The sequence below is a fragment of the Amphiprion ocellaris genome, chromosome 22 (genome assembly GCF_022539595.1).
Source record: "Amphiprion ocellaris isolate individual 3 ecotype Okinawa chromosome 22, ASM2253959v1, whole genome shotgun sequence".
Taxonomy (NCBI): domain Eukaryota; kingdom Metazoa; phylum Chordata; class Actinopteri; family Pomacentridae; genus Amphiprion; species Amphiprion ocellaris.
In genome coordinates this window covers 10,902,333-10,919,310 of record NC_072787.1, presented here as the reverse complement: position 1 = coordinate 10,919,310, position 16,978 = coordinate 10,902,333, and the positions used below count along the sequence as shown (strand labels likewise).

General features: G+C 38.3%; 1 protein-coding gene across 1 annotated transcript in view; it reads right to left on the bottom strand.

Annotated features, from left to right (window-relative positions):
• Positions 1-289: 289 nt before the first annotated feature.
• LOC111589147 (TLC domain-containing protein 4-B-like) overlaps positions 290-16,978 on the bottom strand; it is a 21,983-nt gene continuing 5,294 nt past the window's right edge. The window contains exons 2-7 of the mRNA XM_023299888.3: positions 15,299-15,468; positions 13,828-13,917; positions 10,688-10,746; positions 10,328-10,422; positions 5,360-5,433; positions 290-3,819 (exon numbers count right to left, since the gene is read on the bottom strand). Of these exons, the coding sequence (XP_023155656.1) occupies positions 3,501-3,819; positions 5,360-5,433; positions 10,328-10,422; positions 10,688-10,746; positions 13,828-13,917; positions 15,299-15,453 (792 nt within the window). The 5' untranslated portion in view covers positions 15,454-15,468 and the 3' untranslated portion in view covers positions 290-3,500. The remainder of the gene's footprint in view (positions 3,820-5,359; positions 5,434-10,327; positions 10,423-10,687; positions 10,747-13,827; positions 13,918-15,298; positions 15,469-16,978) is intronic.

Below are 16,978 nucleotides of genomic sequence, written 5' to 3'. Positions count from 1 at the left end.
TGGCTATATTACACAGTAGTGTCCAAAAATGTAGAAATTGTATTGTATTGATAGACTTAGAGATGCTTTGGATGTTTAATTTCCTTCAAATATAACTTCAAGAAACTGTATTGTGAGCAAAATCATGACAATCATGTCTTCAGATAATTATAATCCTGATATATCAACTCGCAATAATAATGACAATGATTTTGATCATGTTCTTGGTGCCCGTATTTTGGACATTAAAAGGTCAATAATTTTGTCCTCAACGGTGCCAAAAGCGTATTTACTAAATGAGACACTTCACAGCAGTTAATTTGGTATTTATTGTCAAGAATAAATGAAAATGTAAATGACAAATATTTTCTCATCTCCAGTACATTCATAGAATGTCACTAAACACTCCACCTACTCATATCTCCTCCAAACAACAGTAGGAACAGAAACACCAGTTTAACAAGCCGATAGCAGCACCAGGCCCTCCGTTACCATGGCACCTGCTTTGTTTTATGTCAGCTTCTCTTGGATTAATAAATTAAAAAACAATGGTACACATGTAATGCAAGATCCTCATAAGATTAATGTTTACTTGCACTGCCCAGATTGTTATAAACTGTGCTGATTAGTATTCAAGTATTCCCTTACGGATTATTTCTGTGCTGGATATTATGCTAAATATCTGCTTCATGATGTTACCGTCACATCATTGTTATCATCTGTGGGTTACATTATGTGGCACAGTACAAGAATAACATTTAAGTAAACATTATGTACATGTACTAAGAAAAAGAAAACAAAGAATGAAATTTGTCTTGCAAATGTATATGCTATTTTGTTTACAGTGCAATCCCCATGCAATACCACATGCAGTTATAGAAGGTGCATGAAAAAGACCATATTCATCATGCATGAGCTTCCTACCCTGATTCTACCTGAAGTGGTCTGCTGTCCTGACACGGACGCACGATTTCCACTTGGTTGCAGTGAAATATTGACGCATCTCGCCTCCTTTTCCTAGAATGTGAGATGGTGATATTCACCTGCAGCGTACATGGCATCCACACATGATCAGCTGTCAAATCCCTCTTGCTTCTTTGCCGGCCGCCAATCAATGTTATAGCTGAAATGACTTGCTCACACTGTTCTAACACCCATCACTAAACTGAGTCTTGTGACACTGTGACTAGCCACAGCATGCAGATACGGTAATGTGAACAGAATCCATCAGAACCACTGAATCATGGCTGCAAGTTGGCACAGCTGTATAAAAACTATTCTTTGAGGGGAGAAAAAAAAAAACAAACAACAGCAACAAATATAAAATAGAATCAACCCATGGCAACACTGTGTGCATTTACCACGGTGTAGTAATGGCTTAAGCACTGGCATAAATACATAAAAGTTTAGAAATTTTTTTAAAAGCATAACAAAACTAAAATCACTGAAGCAACCAGCGTTACCGAGCCTCTCAGTTTTACATTTGAAACTATATTACAAAGGCCAAACAATCACATTAAACAGGCATCAGACATAGAAAACACACACGTAAATCACTGAAAAAAACAACTTTCAGTGCTGTGAGGAGTAGGTGTAACAAAATATTCACTGTGCAATCATATGTTGTTTGAAAAAGGCAATAAAATCAAATGCTGAGCATAGCAAGGCATACTTTACAACAATCCCTGTTCGTGTCACAAAACATTTGACAGAAGTGTTTGATGTACAGCTCATGTAAAAGATACATCTACAATGAATATTCAAGTATGTATCATAAATCATCTGTGAAATAAAGCGCTAAATTCCGACAAATGACACATTTTTCCTTATTGTGTTGTATGGTGATGTATGTGTAACTGCTTTGTAAGTAAAACCATGGCAACCAAAACAGCTGGAACATGTGAATTCTGACAAATTTTCCATATATTCATGTTGGCTAAAAGGAACAACACAGTCTTTGTGTTAGCCCACCGTATAAATATGAAAGAACACAAATCATATATAACTTGAGGCAATAAACTTTTTGAATCACAACCTTCAAAGATAATTACAAAGTATTACAGTGTTTTCACCATCTGAAACACTGATTACCCCTGGTTATTCATATTAAGCCAAAATCTGCAGAAACAACTTCTTAGATCTTATGCCGAATTGAATTTACTAGCTAAAAATTTCCACTTCCTTCATGTAAAATACACACCATAGCATGCAGCTTCTTGGCAAATGTTGCCAAGGGCTAAAAATGAACAGCTGGTGCCTCAAAAGATATCGTAAATAGAAAGTATGAAAACTATTTAAATTTCCGGTCAGTGACTGATGAGAAGAGTGTCAGAATCCTGCTAACATCTCCTACCAAACCTCTTTAAAATGAATTTTAAACTACATACTCACTGAAGTTTAACAATTTCTGTTTTGACACCGATTCAACATAAATATAATGATGACCAAACAGCGTCAACAACATACTTTAGTTTATGCGACATTATACCTTTGTCCATTTTGTGAAATATCAGGCTGCATACACAAACCAAGTGACTGAACAAATCAGATGCTGCCTCAATGTTTCAAAATTGCATTCTTGAACTGCTTAATGTCAGTGAACAAACACAATTGTTGACATTCTGTTTCCCTTTTTACATTTCCAAGGTACTCTGTAAATTCATCTCCTTTTGATTAAAAACAGTTATCTCATTGTTTGCGTATTAAAAAACTAATTTGCCTCGACCCCAGCAAGACAAAAGAAATAAACTACATACTGATGCCTGTTCAACCCTACATTATTTAAAATAACCATGCAGATGCAACCAAGATTTGTGCTACTCCAATAAGCATGTTTTTTTCCCGAAATGAACCTCTTAACTGAATGACAGCAGGTGAGTGATACAATTCATACTTCGTCTTCTCTGTGTTTGCAACTGATGTGGTCTGATTCCATCAACTCTCCCTCAACAGGCATCTGACATTGATTTTGTGGCACTGACCATCATTGTGGAATCACTGAGTGTTTTGGAGGTTTCCCTCAAATCTTTGCTTCATCAGCAACACAAATTTTAATTTTCATCATTTTTTTTGAAATTCTGCAACTCAGGCAGCAGAATTGATACAAAAAGAAAGTCTTCTGTTGAGCAGTAAGTATGTAAAGAACGGTAAACTTTTTGACAATTTGTGGTTGGGCTAACAGTCCGGTTGTCCCAGGATGACCTCTTTTGTAGTGGTAAATTGTTCAAGAGAAAACTAATTGGCCATGCACACAGAGTATTGCTGAGAGGTCATTATTTCATGGCTTCGGGATGGCCACTCAAAAGGTCCATCAGTACATCTCAGTGACTGTGCCTGCTTTCCAAAAACAAAAAATAAAAAATTTCCCTCATTACATTCAGTCCTTTAATGTCAAGTCCTTGGTATGCTGCTACCGAAGCAGCCTGACATGCAGGGTCCAAACTGCTACTCATCAATGCACTGAGATTGTTGTCGTTTTGTCTCAGTTGTGGCATTTTGACACCACCAACCCCCTGGTTCCCTTAATCCGTCTTCCCGTTCTCCTGAGGTGTGCCAGCTTTGCTGTGGCGTGCTGAGCGCAGCACCCTGTAGCAACCACGGGCAATCTTATGCATCCACATAATGTTCATGATGTCCAAGCAAATACTGGCGCAAATCCAGGCTACGCGGCCACCCCAGGGCACCACGTAGAAGGCCTCGGTGCCGTAGACTGCATACATGCGACTGTAGTAGACTGGCATGACGGCGATGCGGACCATGAAAAAGACTACTGCCATGGCAACGCCGTTCGCCATGTTGGGCCGGGACGACTTGGGATAACCTAGTACCTCAAAGAACCAGCTGAAAAAGAGCACATTTTAAAGAAAACTGTGTCTATCAGGATGAAGATGTACATATTTACTCTTTTAACATATGTTAAAAATGACGATCTTTTTCCAAATAAGCAGTTTAAAGAAAGATTTGAAGAAAACTCAGATAATCTTAAAAATCTAGGTGAAAACAAAGAAAAACTGAGCAGCAGTGAACTACCTTCAAGTTATTAAAATTTGTAGTCATTAAATTGACTTACACTGTAACTATTTTTGACAATTTTTACACTTTTTTTGTTCTTCTGGCTCTGTGGTTCAGCACGTCCCATTTGAAATATAATAGAAAACACAACATTTTCCGGTGACAAGTCTCAGTTTTACATTGCATAGATTTACATTGATATATTAAAAAAAAAAAACACACACATGGAAGATGCAGTGTTTCTAACAGGCACTGTTCAGTTGGTAAAAGCTAGTATCATTTTACTCAGAGATTCAGAGTTCAGATGATGACGTCAAAGAAAACCCAAAAAATCTATTCAAGAAATATCAAAAGAAGTTGTAGGAGCTTCAGTGGAAATCAACTGGACTTCTCTTATAGGTTCTTGAAGACGTTTCACCTCTCATCCAAGAGCTTCTTCAGATCTAACTGACTAATGGAGAGTTACAGTATTTAAGGTCACTCCAGGTCACATGGCTAATGGCCCATTAACGATCCAGGACTCACATGCCAGCAGGTGTGAATTGTTTGGAAATCAGGTGGTCCACCAACAACGACAGCAATCATGGTGATGGGACATGGCAGTTTACATAACAAAGGATATGAATCTCCCAAGTCAGGAGTGGCTCAAGATGTTACCAATGCCGAAACTTTCTGGGGAGAGCCCTTAACGATACATTATAGGTGCTCGATAATTGATGTCGCAAACCCCCTCTTCTGTTTAAAGATGGCCCTTCTAAATTGACACAGATGGCTTCCTTCACTCCTCTCTCAAACTATCTGCCCTCTCTCCAAAATGTGGACATCACTGTCCTCAAAGGAGTCAGTAAGTCAGGTAGAACTAACAAACTCTCTTGGATGAGAGGTGAAACATCTTCAAGAACCTACAAGAGAAGTCCAGTTGTTTCTACTGAAGCTCCAACAATTATCATGACCTGGATGACTGAGAATCTTCACAGACATCAAAGGTAGTTGATTTTCTAATTCAGAACATGCACAACACCAATGCTGGCCAAAGAAAGCAACAACCTTTCTCAGGTGAAGAGGTGGAATATCCTTGACCAGGACTGAATCAATCACCCGATTTTGAGACTAAAAGCCAGAAGCTAAATTTATTTCCAAAGTAATAGTCATCTATAATGACGGAAACCCAGTCACATAAATGCTGAGACTTAGCACTTGAATGTAGTGCCAATTATTTGCGTTCAAATTTAATGTGCTGCAGCACAGAGCTTGAAAAACCAAACCAAAAGAAGTCCTAATACAAAGATTGCACAATCCAGAAATTTCACCTCATGAATTGATAAACAAAATATCTGAGAACCTGGGTCATTAGTAAGCAAGTACATACCGCTGGTTCACACATGGTGTAGAAAACTCAGCAAGCAGACGGAAGTTAGCAAAATAAGGCAACGTTCCTTGGCCCTGGAAAAACAAGGCAAGAACAGGAAGAAAACAAAACATGAAAGGGACAAAAACAAGACATCGAGTCACTTGGATCGGCAGGCTGATGCACCACCTGCTTCACACAAACACCATTTCTCATCAGTAGCACAGGAGCAGTCACACCCACAAAAAGATCCAAAAAACTCATCACATCACAACCATATTACATTTTATAATGCAGTTCAAAATTCAAAGAAGTAACTGTCGGGTATGGGAAACTCAGGTCTAAAATTATATGAAGCCCTCACTAATTTAAGATCCAAATGGCAGATCTAACAAAAAGAGTCTGATCACCCAGGGGACAAGATTAGACCTTCAGTTTTACAGGCCAAAATTAGACTGTCAGCTCTAATTCCTCTTCAGAAATGACTTCATTTATTGTGACCAGAAACTCCTCACTCTGAAGGCAGCAAAAAGAATTTGTGATGTGCAAAGTCTCAGATTAATTACCTAAAAACTTTAGATTTTTGTCTGCAACAGTTCTGTAGATCCAAGTCATTCATGCACCACAAAACTTCGATTTGTACTTCAATCAAGGAGGTGAAATGAAGAAAAATGAATGTGCTCAGCACATTTTATGGCATCTTTTTGAGGAGTACATATCTGGTGTTTAAATTTGACATTTTTGCAAGACAATGGAGTATTGTTCAACATGGAAAATGATTCACTCTCTTGGAAGCACAAGACAATAATCAAGCTTTAGTCTTTTTTTGAGACAACTTGTTATGGAATAGAGTGTCACAATAAATCCTAATCTAGAAAATATCACTATAAAATTTAAGGCTAATTTGGTCAGTAGCTGTAATTCAATAAACAGACAGATTCACCAGTCAACACTGGCATTGCTGCTCGTGAGGGAACAAAGGGTTTTTTCTCACACAGTTTCTCAATGTCAGTTTTTTAAGCATCTGACACATTTACCCCTTAAAGACTCTAAAATTCAAGACGCAACATGCAAAAATGTAGACCTAATATGAGACACTTTTGCTTTGAATAAAAGCATCTGCTAAATGCAATTGCAGAATTGTTTGCATTTACTGAGATAACAATCACCAAATCATCCTCACAACAAACTATACACGAGTTATTGCTTGCTCACATTTTGTCTTTTCATCCAAAAAGCGGAGAGCATTGTTGCAACATACAAATTCATCTGAATAACATTTTGACATTGAAACACATTGAGAAAATATTATCACAGCACATGATCCATATACTTTACAACCATACAACATTCAGCCAGCCACTGGTTGAAGGAGCAATCAAAAGCCATGCAGAGTAAAAAGCAATATGTTTAACTGCCAAACATGTCATTGTTTACAAGATCAGGTCCTGAATTACAGTTTGTCTCACGAATGGGATCATCTTTAGCACATTTTACACACCTTGTGCTGAGCAAAAACCAGAATTATGGGTGTCGGAAACTGAAAATAAACTAGCAATATTTGTAATAACACTCGATCTGAATTCTAAAATGTAGAAACAAGCGACAGTAGTTTCTGACCTGCACAAAAGTCAGTTAGAATCCCTTGAATGATCCTATTATACAATAAGCTTCCATGGCTGTATTTACATTGTGGTTTATGTAGCATTTAGCTGCTGCTAAATAGAATGGAGGACCTTAAAACCAAGATGTTTTCAGGACACCCAATCTTAAACACTGCTGACCTTTCCACCCTCATTAAATCAGCTGTAATTTCTTCTAAAAATAAACATGATGGTGTTAAAATGTAAATTATGAGTTCTGATTGAAAAGTGCATTAGTGAGATCAAGCACTGGGATTTGAGTTCTGATTAGATACAGTTCAAGTCTGACTCGGCTCTTCCAAAATCAGATGCTCTTGACTGTATACAATTTCACTAAAACACCCACAAAGAACACATAATTCAAATTATTTGGTGAAAAGCCGGACTTTTGACAGTATGCGCAAGAATACTTACCATCAATCCTGAAACAAAAGCTGGTCATTGAAACATACTTACTATGTGATACAAACATTGCACATCTGCAGTTTATGTACCATTTGATGTGAACTCTCCACCTAGCATGAGGATGCTAGTACCTCTAGGAACTGGTAAGTCCATACTGTGACTGGGCATCATATTTGCTCAGTACAACACAACAGCAATAACAGCAGACAAGACAGGAATAAAGAAGTCCCCATCTAGATCAAGACCTGCTCTGGGTTTCTAAATGACACACAACCCTTTTGGTAGTTTTTGCATGAACGGGGATGACACAACCCAACTCGATCCTTGGTAGTTTTTGCATGTAGAGTTTGAAGAGGGGGCTATTTATGTTAAAGTCAGCAAAGGACACAAAGACAAACAGATATATTAGAAGAAAATGAAAAACAACAAAAAAAGATGCGACGACATTTGGAAGCAAGTAAGAAGCGACACTTAAAACACTGAGAAAAAAGCATGCATCTAATATTTACACAATGTTTTTAATCTTTTGGATTATTTGGCTGTTAAGACAGACACAGAAGACAAATTATTCTGCCATTTAAATAAATAAATAAATAACGTGGCTAATCAATAATAAAAACACAGTGATAAGATTGTGAAATTACGCTAATTTGCATTTTTGTGTGATACAGATTTTCCAGCTCCAGAGTAAAATTAATTAGTCCTTAGGTTGGCTGTGTGCTGCAAGGTTTAATATTCCTATTTATAGGTACAATTTGAGTATTTGACATGAACACTTCCACATAAACACACTCAACACATTAACTAATAAGACTTTGACAACATATGACAAATCTGACTGGGTACAAAACAAAATAAAATGAAAACGACATCAAGGGTTTGCCAATTTTATTGTGGTTTTACAGCAAAATATAAGACAGCGAGGGTAAGATGGCTCGCAATGTGTGGTTGTTTTTTGTTTTGTTTTTTTTCCCCACCACAGTTCACTAATGTGGAACATTCATTCTGTTATCCCACATGAATATCAGATCTAATCTGAGGAAACAGTCATGAGTGTCCAGTAACAGTATGGCCTACTTCCTCTCATTTAACTAGCTGGTGTAGATACAAGTGCTTGCTCTGTTTCTACAAATGAAAGGCTGGATTTAGAGTCAGCTGTAACTCAGAATCTTAATTCAAACACGTGACACTTACATTATTATTATTATTATTATTATTATTATTATTATTATTATTATTATTATTATTATTATTATTATTATTATTATTATTATTATTATTAAGAATGCACTGAAGACAGACAAAAATAATAATAACTGAAGAAATTATAATGTGTCACATAAAAAGAAGAAAACAAATCTGCAAATCCAGCCAGTAAGGGGAAAGTAGACAGAAGATGGAAATCTGAACAGTATGGTTCCCACTAAACATGTGGTTGACATCAAATGCCCATAATGCTGTTTTTTTTTTTTTTTAAACCAAGATTTTGGTACCAAGCAATGTGAACCATATATATTTTTACATTTTTAAAAAAAAAAAAATTAAGTTGAGGGGCTCAGAGGCAGAGCAATGCACACTGTATGTCCCTTGCATTTAGTGTAAGGGAACAATCTGAATCAGTGTGCTTACCTAAAATAAAAATTGATATGAAGGATAAGACTATCTTTAGAAAGAGCATTAACAACAGTATCTCTTTAACTGTTTCAAACTAACAGAGTAGACCTGCGGAATACACTCAACATGATATTGGAAAAAGGGCCTAGCTACCTTGTGAAGAACTCTGAGTGGAGTGTGAAGAGAAAGAGAAGGCAGACCTAGGCTCAAACAAAACAGACAGGCGGAGCGTACTGTAGATAGGCAGGTGAGTAATTAGGAGAGTTAAATATGTTTGTTGGCATGCACAGTAACAAGAAAGGAATCCTGAGTGCGTACAACGCTTTAGAGCTACCAGCATGCACACAGTGGTTACAGTTGGGGTCAGTAAAACAAACAGAAAGCACAGAGAATTTAAGGGCAAGGTGAGAGGGGAGGGGGAGGGAGGGGGAGGGAGGGGGGTCATCAGCCAGTACCATCACTGAGCATTCCATGCAAAAAATACCATAGTCATTCATTTCCTGGAATTATGCGACAGATCCTGGCGACCTAGAGGGTTTCAGATTGAACCAAGAGTGAACAGTAACGCCCATGAATGCTGAATGCATTCAACTATTGCCACATCTAGATTACAACCAACTGTAAGCTAGTGACTGAGCAAAAACCAGTGATGTAGTAATCACTACCTCAGATGCAAATACCCATAGTTGATAAAAATGCTATGGGAATGACATTAACAGATTTTGTATCAAATAGCAGATCTGGTGTATTATATAGGTCAACCATCATGTTCCTTTACAATAGTGTTTTTACAGTGTGGCATTAATAATTGCTCAACCAGAATGAAAGAAATGGAAACATCTCAAGATTATCAGTGTTTTTCCTGCAACACCATTTAAAGTGCTAATTTTTACCACCTAATAAGCAATAAATATGTTACACACCTTCATCTGCCAACAAGGCCTGTGTCATATGGACAAACGTACAACAATTGATACTGAAACTCACCAACTAGTAGGGGTTCTCTACTTTCTGTAACATTTCTTTTATTTACTAAAAGCAAGTAAGCCAAAAGATGAACTTTAACTATCCATAAGGTTTCCTTATCAGATTTGTTTGCACAGTTTGGGGTTCATTCCTTTTACAGATACTGACGGCGTTGAACTTGCCTTGTGCATATTTAACTAACCTATATAAGATCCATGGTTGCATGGGAGCAGCCATAGACTGAGTGAATGGTGGCGAAATGAGTTAAAACATCTAGCTTAGCAGGACACAACTGTTCACTCTTGGCTGTCTCCTTCCCATCTTGCCTGCATGTTCTGCTATTGGACAATAGGGCACTCACCAGTACATAGTAGTAAGCATACAATGCTGCCAGATGGTGAACTACAAAAAACTTGTCGCCTATCGCCTTCCAATAGTAAAATATTAGCAGCAGATCTGGAAAAGAGAAGCAGAAGGGTACAAGAGAGAAGAGAAAAGATGTTATTGATGTAAACAAAGCAATGAAAGTGCATACAATTGATGAAGTCATGCTGCACAAAAATATGCTTCAAAACTGCCTATGTGTCTGTTAGTTATTTCTAAAGTGCAGCTGACAGTCAAGTGAGTCATCTCAGCATCACATCTATTTCCACTTACTGTGTATTTTATTTTTGTCACACTTTCTCAAACATTACCGGGATAAGCTGCATGTTTCTCTTACCAGATATGAGGTAGCCTGTTGTGATGGCAACATTAGTCTTCACCAGTGTAGGATCTCCCCTATTGAAAAAATAAAACATATTTGGTTGGACTACAGGTGTGTGACCACATCTTATAGTCTCTATGTGTAAGCGTTGAACATTTCTGATTTTAGTGGCACAAACCTTTCTGTCAGTCTTTCCATCAAACACAGGCCAGACTACAAACAAAATCTGAATTAATAAAAAAAAAAATTGACAAAATTCTCCCTTTGTCAAGCCTTTCTACACTTAATCTACTACAACATATCAAGCTTTCTAATTTAGGACCAGCACATTTACATTGAGAACATAAAAAGTACTCAGGGAGTGTCAAGGCTGCTCAGTCGTCAGTTTGTGGCAGAAATCACAGCACCACAGAATGTGGGCATTTAATGTAGATGTATCCACAAACAAAATGACCTTGAGCTGAGCACAGGCATGTGTTATGCATGTGTACGTTATGTATGGATACTGAAACATGTGATCTAAATATGTAGCGGGCGGCAGGAATTGATGGGAATCAGAAACACCCCCACAATTTAATCAATTGCTCCTTGTATCATTTCTAAGGGATAAGTCCGCAATGGTTGATTTGTAGTAGGATCATAATCATGTGATCATCAGCAGGCAGCTGACGTAGTGTTCACTTGTCATAGTTACAGTGACACCGTGCTGCTATCTCGCAATGATACAGAAATCTTTAACAAATCCATGGATCCAAACTATAAGCTGCATCACTGCCAAAATCTGATCAGATGGTCCTTGTATCATTTCTGACCTTCCCTGAAAATTTCATCCAAATCCGTTGGTCCGTTTTTGAGTAATGTTGCTACCAGACAGACAAATAGACAGACAGACCAACTTCGATCATCACATAACTCGGCCGAGGCTCCACCTCCTTGGCGAGGTAACAATGGAGGATTTACCAATCAAAATTCTTGGTACGTATGAGTTGGAAATAAACGCATGGCTGTAAACAACTAAACAAAACCACATGTTCAGAAATAAGAGCTATTTAAAAATATCTTCAATATGCCAATATATGCCCTTCATGGTTTCATATGTTGTATAATACGAAGAGACTATAACTAAAGGTACACGTTCTAAATGTGTCCAAGTTGAATCTTTTAGAAGAAGTGGAAATAAACAGCATCATTGCTCTTGTGTAAGAGGATAGCTTATCAGCTCTAGTTTTAAAGTAGTGTTCCAAACAACTAAGTAATTAAAATGTTGCTTCAAAGATTACTCAACTACATTTATGTTCAGTTTCACAAGGGAACAAACTCTGAAGATGAGAAAGAACACGTGATATCTTAACAATTCTTGGGTAATGTACACACGTGGGTGATGGTGTTGGATCATAGAGTTCACCAGGCCTACATACACTACAGGTCAAAAGTTTCGAAGCAAGGCCAATACAGGTCAAACATTTAGAAGCAACTTCAAGTGTCTGTTCACAATGTCTTTCTTAAAAACCAGTATGAATTCTTGGAATTTTGGGATGTATTTGTTGCATGATCAGACTTTGCTTTCATTGATATGCAATGCACCGTTTTCCTCAATTTACCTTTAGGTGTACATTAATGTTACCAGTCAAGTGCTGAATAAATGTCAACAAAGAAAAGAAGGGCTTAGTTTTAGAGTTGAGAAGATTTACAAGAGTCACAACTTCAGTGCAAAAGTAAAAAAATAACAGATCACAGTTTTCATTATTCACTTTACCTCTTTTGCTTTTGAGAGTCAGCATGCAAAAATTCCAATAAATCTCAACTACCACAGAAATGACTGGAAATAAGAGTAAAGAAACAAGAGTACAGATACAAATACATGACAATTATAGCAAAAATCTATTCTGAGTGACTCTTTATATAATAATCATATATTTTTGTTGTTAAGTACACCAATGAAATTATGATTTTGTTTGTATAAATTTGATCTTGTTTCCAAACTTTTGGCCTGTAATGTAGATCAGGATGGGACTGCTAGCGTTATTCCCAACTACTATGATACAGCTAAATGCTCGGAAGTTATTATTGCTACAGTAAGTTCTTAGATAATTAGCTGGACATGCTAACCTTAATACAAAAAACTTTGAGCAGTCACCATTTAATCCATTTATTAGCATTTTGTGCCTATGTTTTCAGATTTGGACAGAATAAAAATGAATAATGAATAAAAAAAAATTACAAACTGCCAAACTCTTTATGAAGCTAGAACCCTCCATTCATACCTCTTTGCCATTTAGACAGCAAGTTTAAAGCCTTACGGTTACTAAACTAGGGCTTTCCCTGGTGTACCTACCTTTTGCCCTTGTATCCACAAGTTTTCATTGTGAACAATATATTTTTAGGACTGTCATTTTGTCTCACACATGCATATCATTGCGTGGACATGTTTCTTGGTGACATTGAACATTTTTCAGAATTTTTCTATTCAGAATATCAATGCTTTGATAGCAAAAGCACTGTTCCTAGCAATGCTTTGGGTGATCTCTTTGCAATAACTGCAATGTGTAACGTTGGCCGTTTCAACATGACTCAATATTTCCCACAGGAGGACCGTTTACTTGTGGCGGTTGGTGGCATGACATGCCTAATATGCATACAGAGACACACACAATTTAGAGAGGGATGGTGTGACCCAGGTAGTTTTCTGAAGCCACAATTTACAAACATGCCCTAGACACCTCACATGCAGATTATTCGTAGACATTACAATTTTCTGATGCTGCTTTAAATGCCTCACATGCATCAGAAGAAGTGTTAATTTACTGATGTACCCTAAATGCTCCACATGCATTGGCAGATGCTACAAGTCAGCTGAGCAGAGAAGCTTGCAGTCGCCACTCAGTTACGGCAATGCAAACAGCGCAAACAAGTCTGCAGCCAACAATGTGTTTATTTGAAAAGAGTGAAATAAGATGTTTTAATGTACATTTGACCTCAGCGGAAACCGGGCTAAATGTCAGGTGTACTAATGTCACCAAAGAAAATGTGTTGTCCCATCTGACGGATTTTTATTTGCATTCTAGATCCCTCTATAGTATGACTGCTCTGTGTAGAATTAAACAAACGTTTACAAAGTAAAGGTTGAACACATGAGATTCATAGTGAAAACTCACCAGACTGGGTCTTCGTTGACGGCATCATCAAAGAACAAGATGTAGAGACAGAATATTCCCACCAACAGTGCATGAAATGTTGAAACCGTCCTGAAATTTTTTTTTTTTAAAAAGAAGCAAAATACACATGGCCGTGATTAGTTACTCTTGTGTGACAAAAGCAGATGCTGACATATGTCAAATATTTTCTGACATTTTTATCTTTATTCGTGAGAGGAAGTGCCCCTCGGAGCTGCTCTGTGGTTTAGAGAGCGGAATTTTTGGTACTCACAGTGGATCAACTGATTGCCTGTCAGGGCTGCACACAGATTCAGACCAATTAGACTGAGAGATTAAATACTGCTGAAGGGTCAGGCAGAGCGGCGCACAGTCCCAGTCAGTCATTCAAGCAGTGAGAGAGTCCAACAGTTCTCAGCAATCAGTCAGTGAGACAGAATGACTGACTGCGAGACTCTTTGAATTGAATCTGTCCAGTCATGGACGTCAACAGGGATCCCCATAGCCTGGATCCATCTTCATTAATCGTTCATTTTCATTTGCTCCTCAACTATGTGCCCATTTCAATTTCACAAGCGCTCTCGTGAGTCATAAACGTAGTATGAGAGGAAATGAAAATGACAGAATCATGCAAGCTAGGCCAGGCTGGATCACTCTGAACATTCTTCCTCCCTGGACATCCACTGGCCTTCAGTCTATAGCTTTCACACTTGTCACAGTGTTTAAAGATCACAGCAGCTCGTCGGTCTCGCTAAAACACAATCTTTCAAACAGTCTAGTTGTTCTAGCCAGAAACTGCAACATCCCCATAACATGAAACAGCGGCATGGCATTCGATTTATTATCTGATTGAATTGCTAAATTTAAGCCAAGGATGATATGAATGTTAGAGGAAGATGAAAGATTATTTAGATCCCCAGATAAGGTTGATGGACCAAAGACCCTGGAAGAATCTGTACACAATGTAGTAGATGTTTACAGTGGGTGGTTTGGCTAAAAAATGTAATATTTCCTTTTGTTTTTACTTATAAATGCATACTTAATATCCTGTGAGTTCTGTATATAAGCTGTGAACATGAGCATATGAGAAGGCTGAATTTGGAGAGTAAAATGTTTGCCATGCCAAATATAAATGATAGGCATGAAACAGGGATGTAAAAAGCAACTTTTTTTGACAAAGAACACAAAGACAGAGGAAATGTGTTGAAACAGTTTGGAGAAAAACACATTAAAAACTATTCCAGCGAGTTTCCACTAGACTGCCGGCATGAAGAGCAAACATTGCGAAACACACAATGCATCATACGTGTGAGTCAGATGTTAGTGTCGCAGGAAATATGTGGGTTGAATGTCAGTGCATGTCTTTGAACCCGGCTAAAACGATCCCCCCTCTGGCCAGCATCTGAGCTGAAAAGCAGCATCCCACTCTCTGCTGTAAACACTCAAGACTTGTCATGAGTTAACGTCAGGTCACCTCGAGTTCCATTCCACCTTCTGCTTGTCACTGAGGCCAAAGAAGCCCGGGCTGATGCGCATGGACATCCATGGGCTGACTTTGTGGAAGAGCCACTGGAAGGTGAGGAAGCTGGTCACCGAGATGGTGAGGATAAGCTGGCTGAATGGGTCCATGGCCACCCAACCCCACTGTGGGAGGACAGAGAGAATGAGGGGAAAGGTTAGAGAAGAGATAACAATCTGACAACACGCAAGAATGCCAAGAAAATACGTAGGTATCAGACAAACCATAGCGGCTCCTGTGTTTGGTATTTGTTGATCATTGACAACAACTACAGCGTGCCCGAAAAATCACACCTGCCAGTACAAGAGTTCCTACTGGCCTTAAACAGAAATGAAGGATTAAAGGTTGAGTAACTCATTCTAATCCAGTACATTTTCTGTTAAATTCAGTGTATCTATTCATAGTCCACTAGCTGTCTGTTATGTGTGTGTGCACTGAAAACAAAAACAAAAATCTGGGTTTTGTACACAGTACTGGCTCTGAAAAGGAGGGGAAAAAAGTGGCTCGGACCATTCACATGAGGCTATCTTAGCTAATCAGGAGCAGAGGGTATTCATGCTGATGCAAGGGCTCTACCAGACACAGTCTGGACAGTCATATGATCCCCTACACATTATCTAGAGGAGGGTGGTTTTACCCCTCTTCTTTTTTGCAGTGGAGGCTTTTTGTATAGCAGCTTGTAGAGCAGGTGTGAGAGATAGTGACAACCGCTTCTCTCCTTCCTATTTCCACGGACTCCCATTCTCCACTGATATGACAAGTGGATTGCATCCCAGGTTCATACATGCAGCAACCACAGCAGCAGGTACTGTGTCCAGCTCCAAAAGGGAAAGGATGGTGTCCAGAGCTGGCACTATGGACTGTCCTGGCTGGTAAAAATGAGCCCAACAACTAACTCTAATTAGTTTTTACTCCTTTGCATTTTTGATGCTATGCCTACAGATTGTTCATTGGATTACACTTTACACTGTTACATTCGTTTTGCTTCAGGTATGACAAATGGAACAACTTCCAGATTAGGATAATTATCAAGGTACAAAGGTAATTATTTTATTGTTAACACAGTAATAAAAACACACATAAACTGGGCTAAAGGAAAGATCTCTCCTTCATGCATATTAAATAAATACAGCAAGTAAAACCCGGTGGTTAAAGTTCCGAGTGGCTGGCCTGTGACCTGGTGGAGGGCTGCAGGTCAACAGAACCTCCTCCAGGAGTGATCCAGGGGAAAGATGGAGGCCACAGGCTTTCATGGACTAAGGCACCTCAAGACACCTGCACGACAGCCAGCAACAGAGGGCCAAGAGGCTCTAAGCTGTTTATGAGCCAGTTTATGGGTCATGCAGCTGAACTGCGAGTTTACTTTTTTGTGCATTTTAGCGTTTTGCATCTAATGCATTTTGGGGAAATTATTAAACACTCTACTGTCCAATTTTCTTACTGTTATTGATGAATCAACAGTATATATTGCAATTTTTTTATAACCCAGGCCTACTTGCGAATGGACTTTTATTGTTTACCTGAAGACACACTGACATGACCTATCATCACAATAAATTTTTGATTGTGTCTTACTTTACAGCTTAAGGTCAAAGATATGTGATGTAACTACATGCTGAGTAACACAAAATCCAG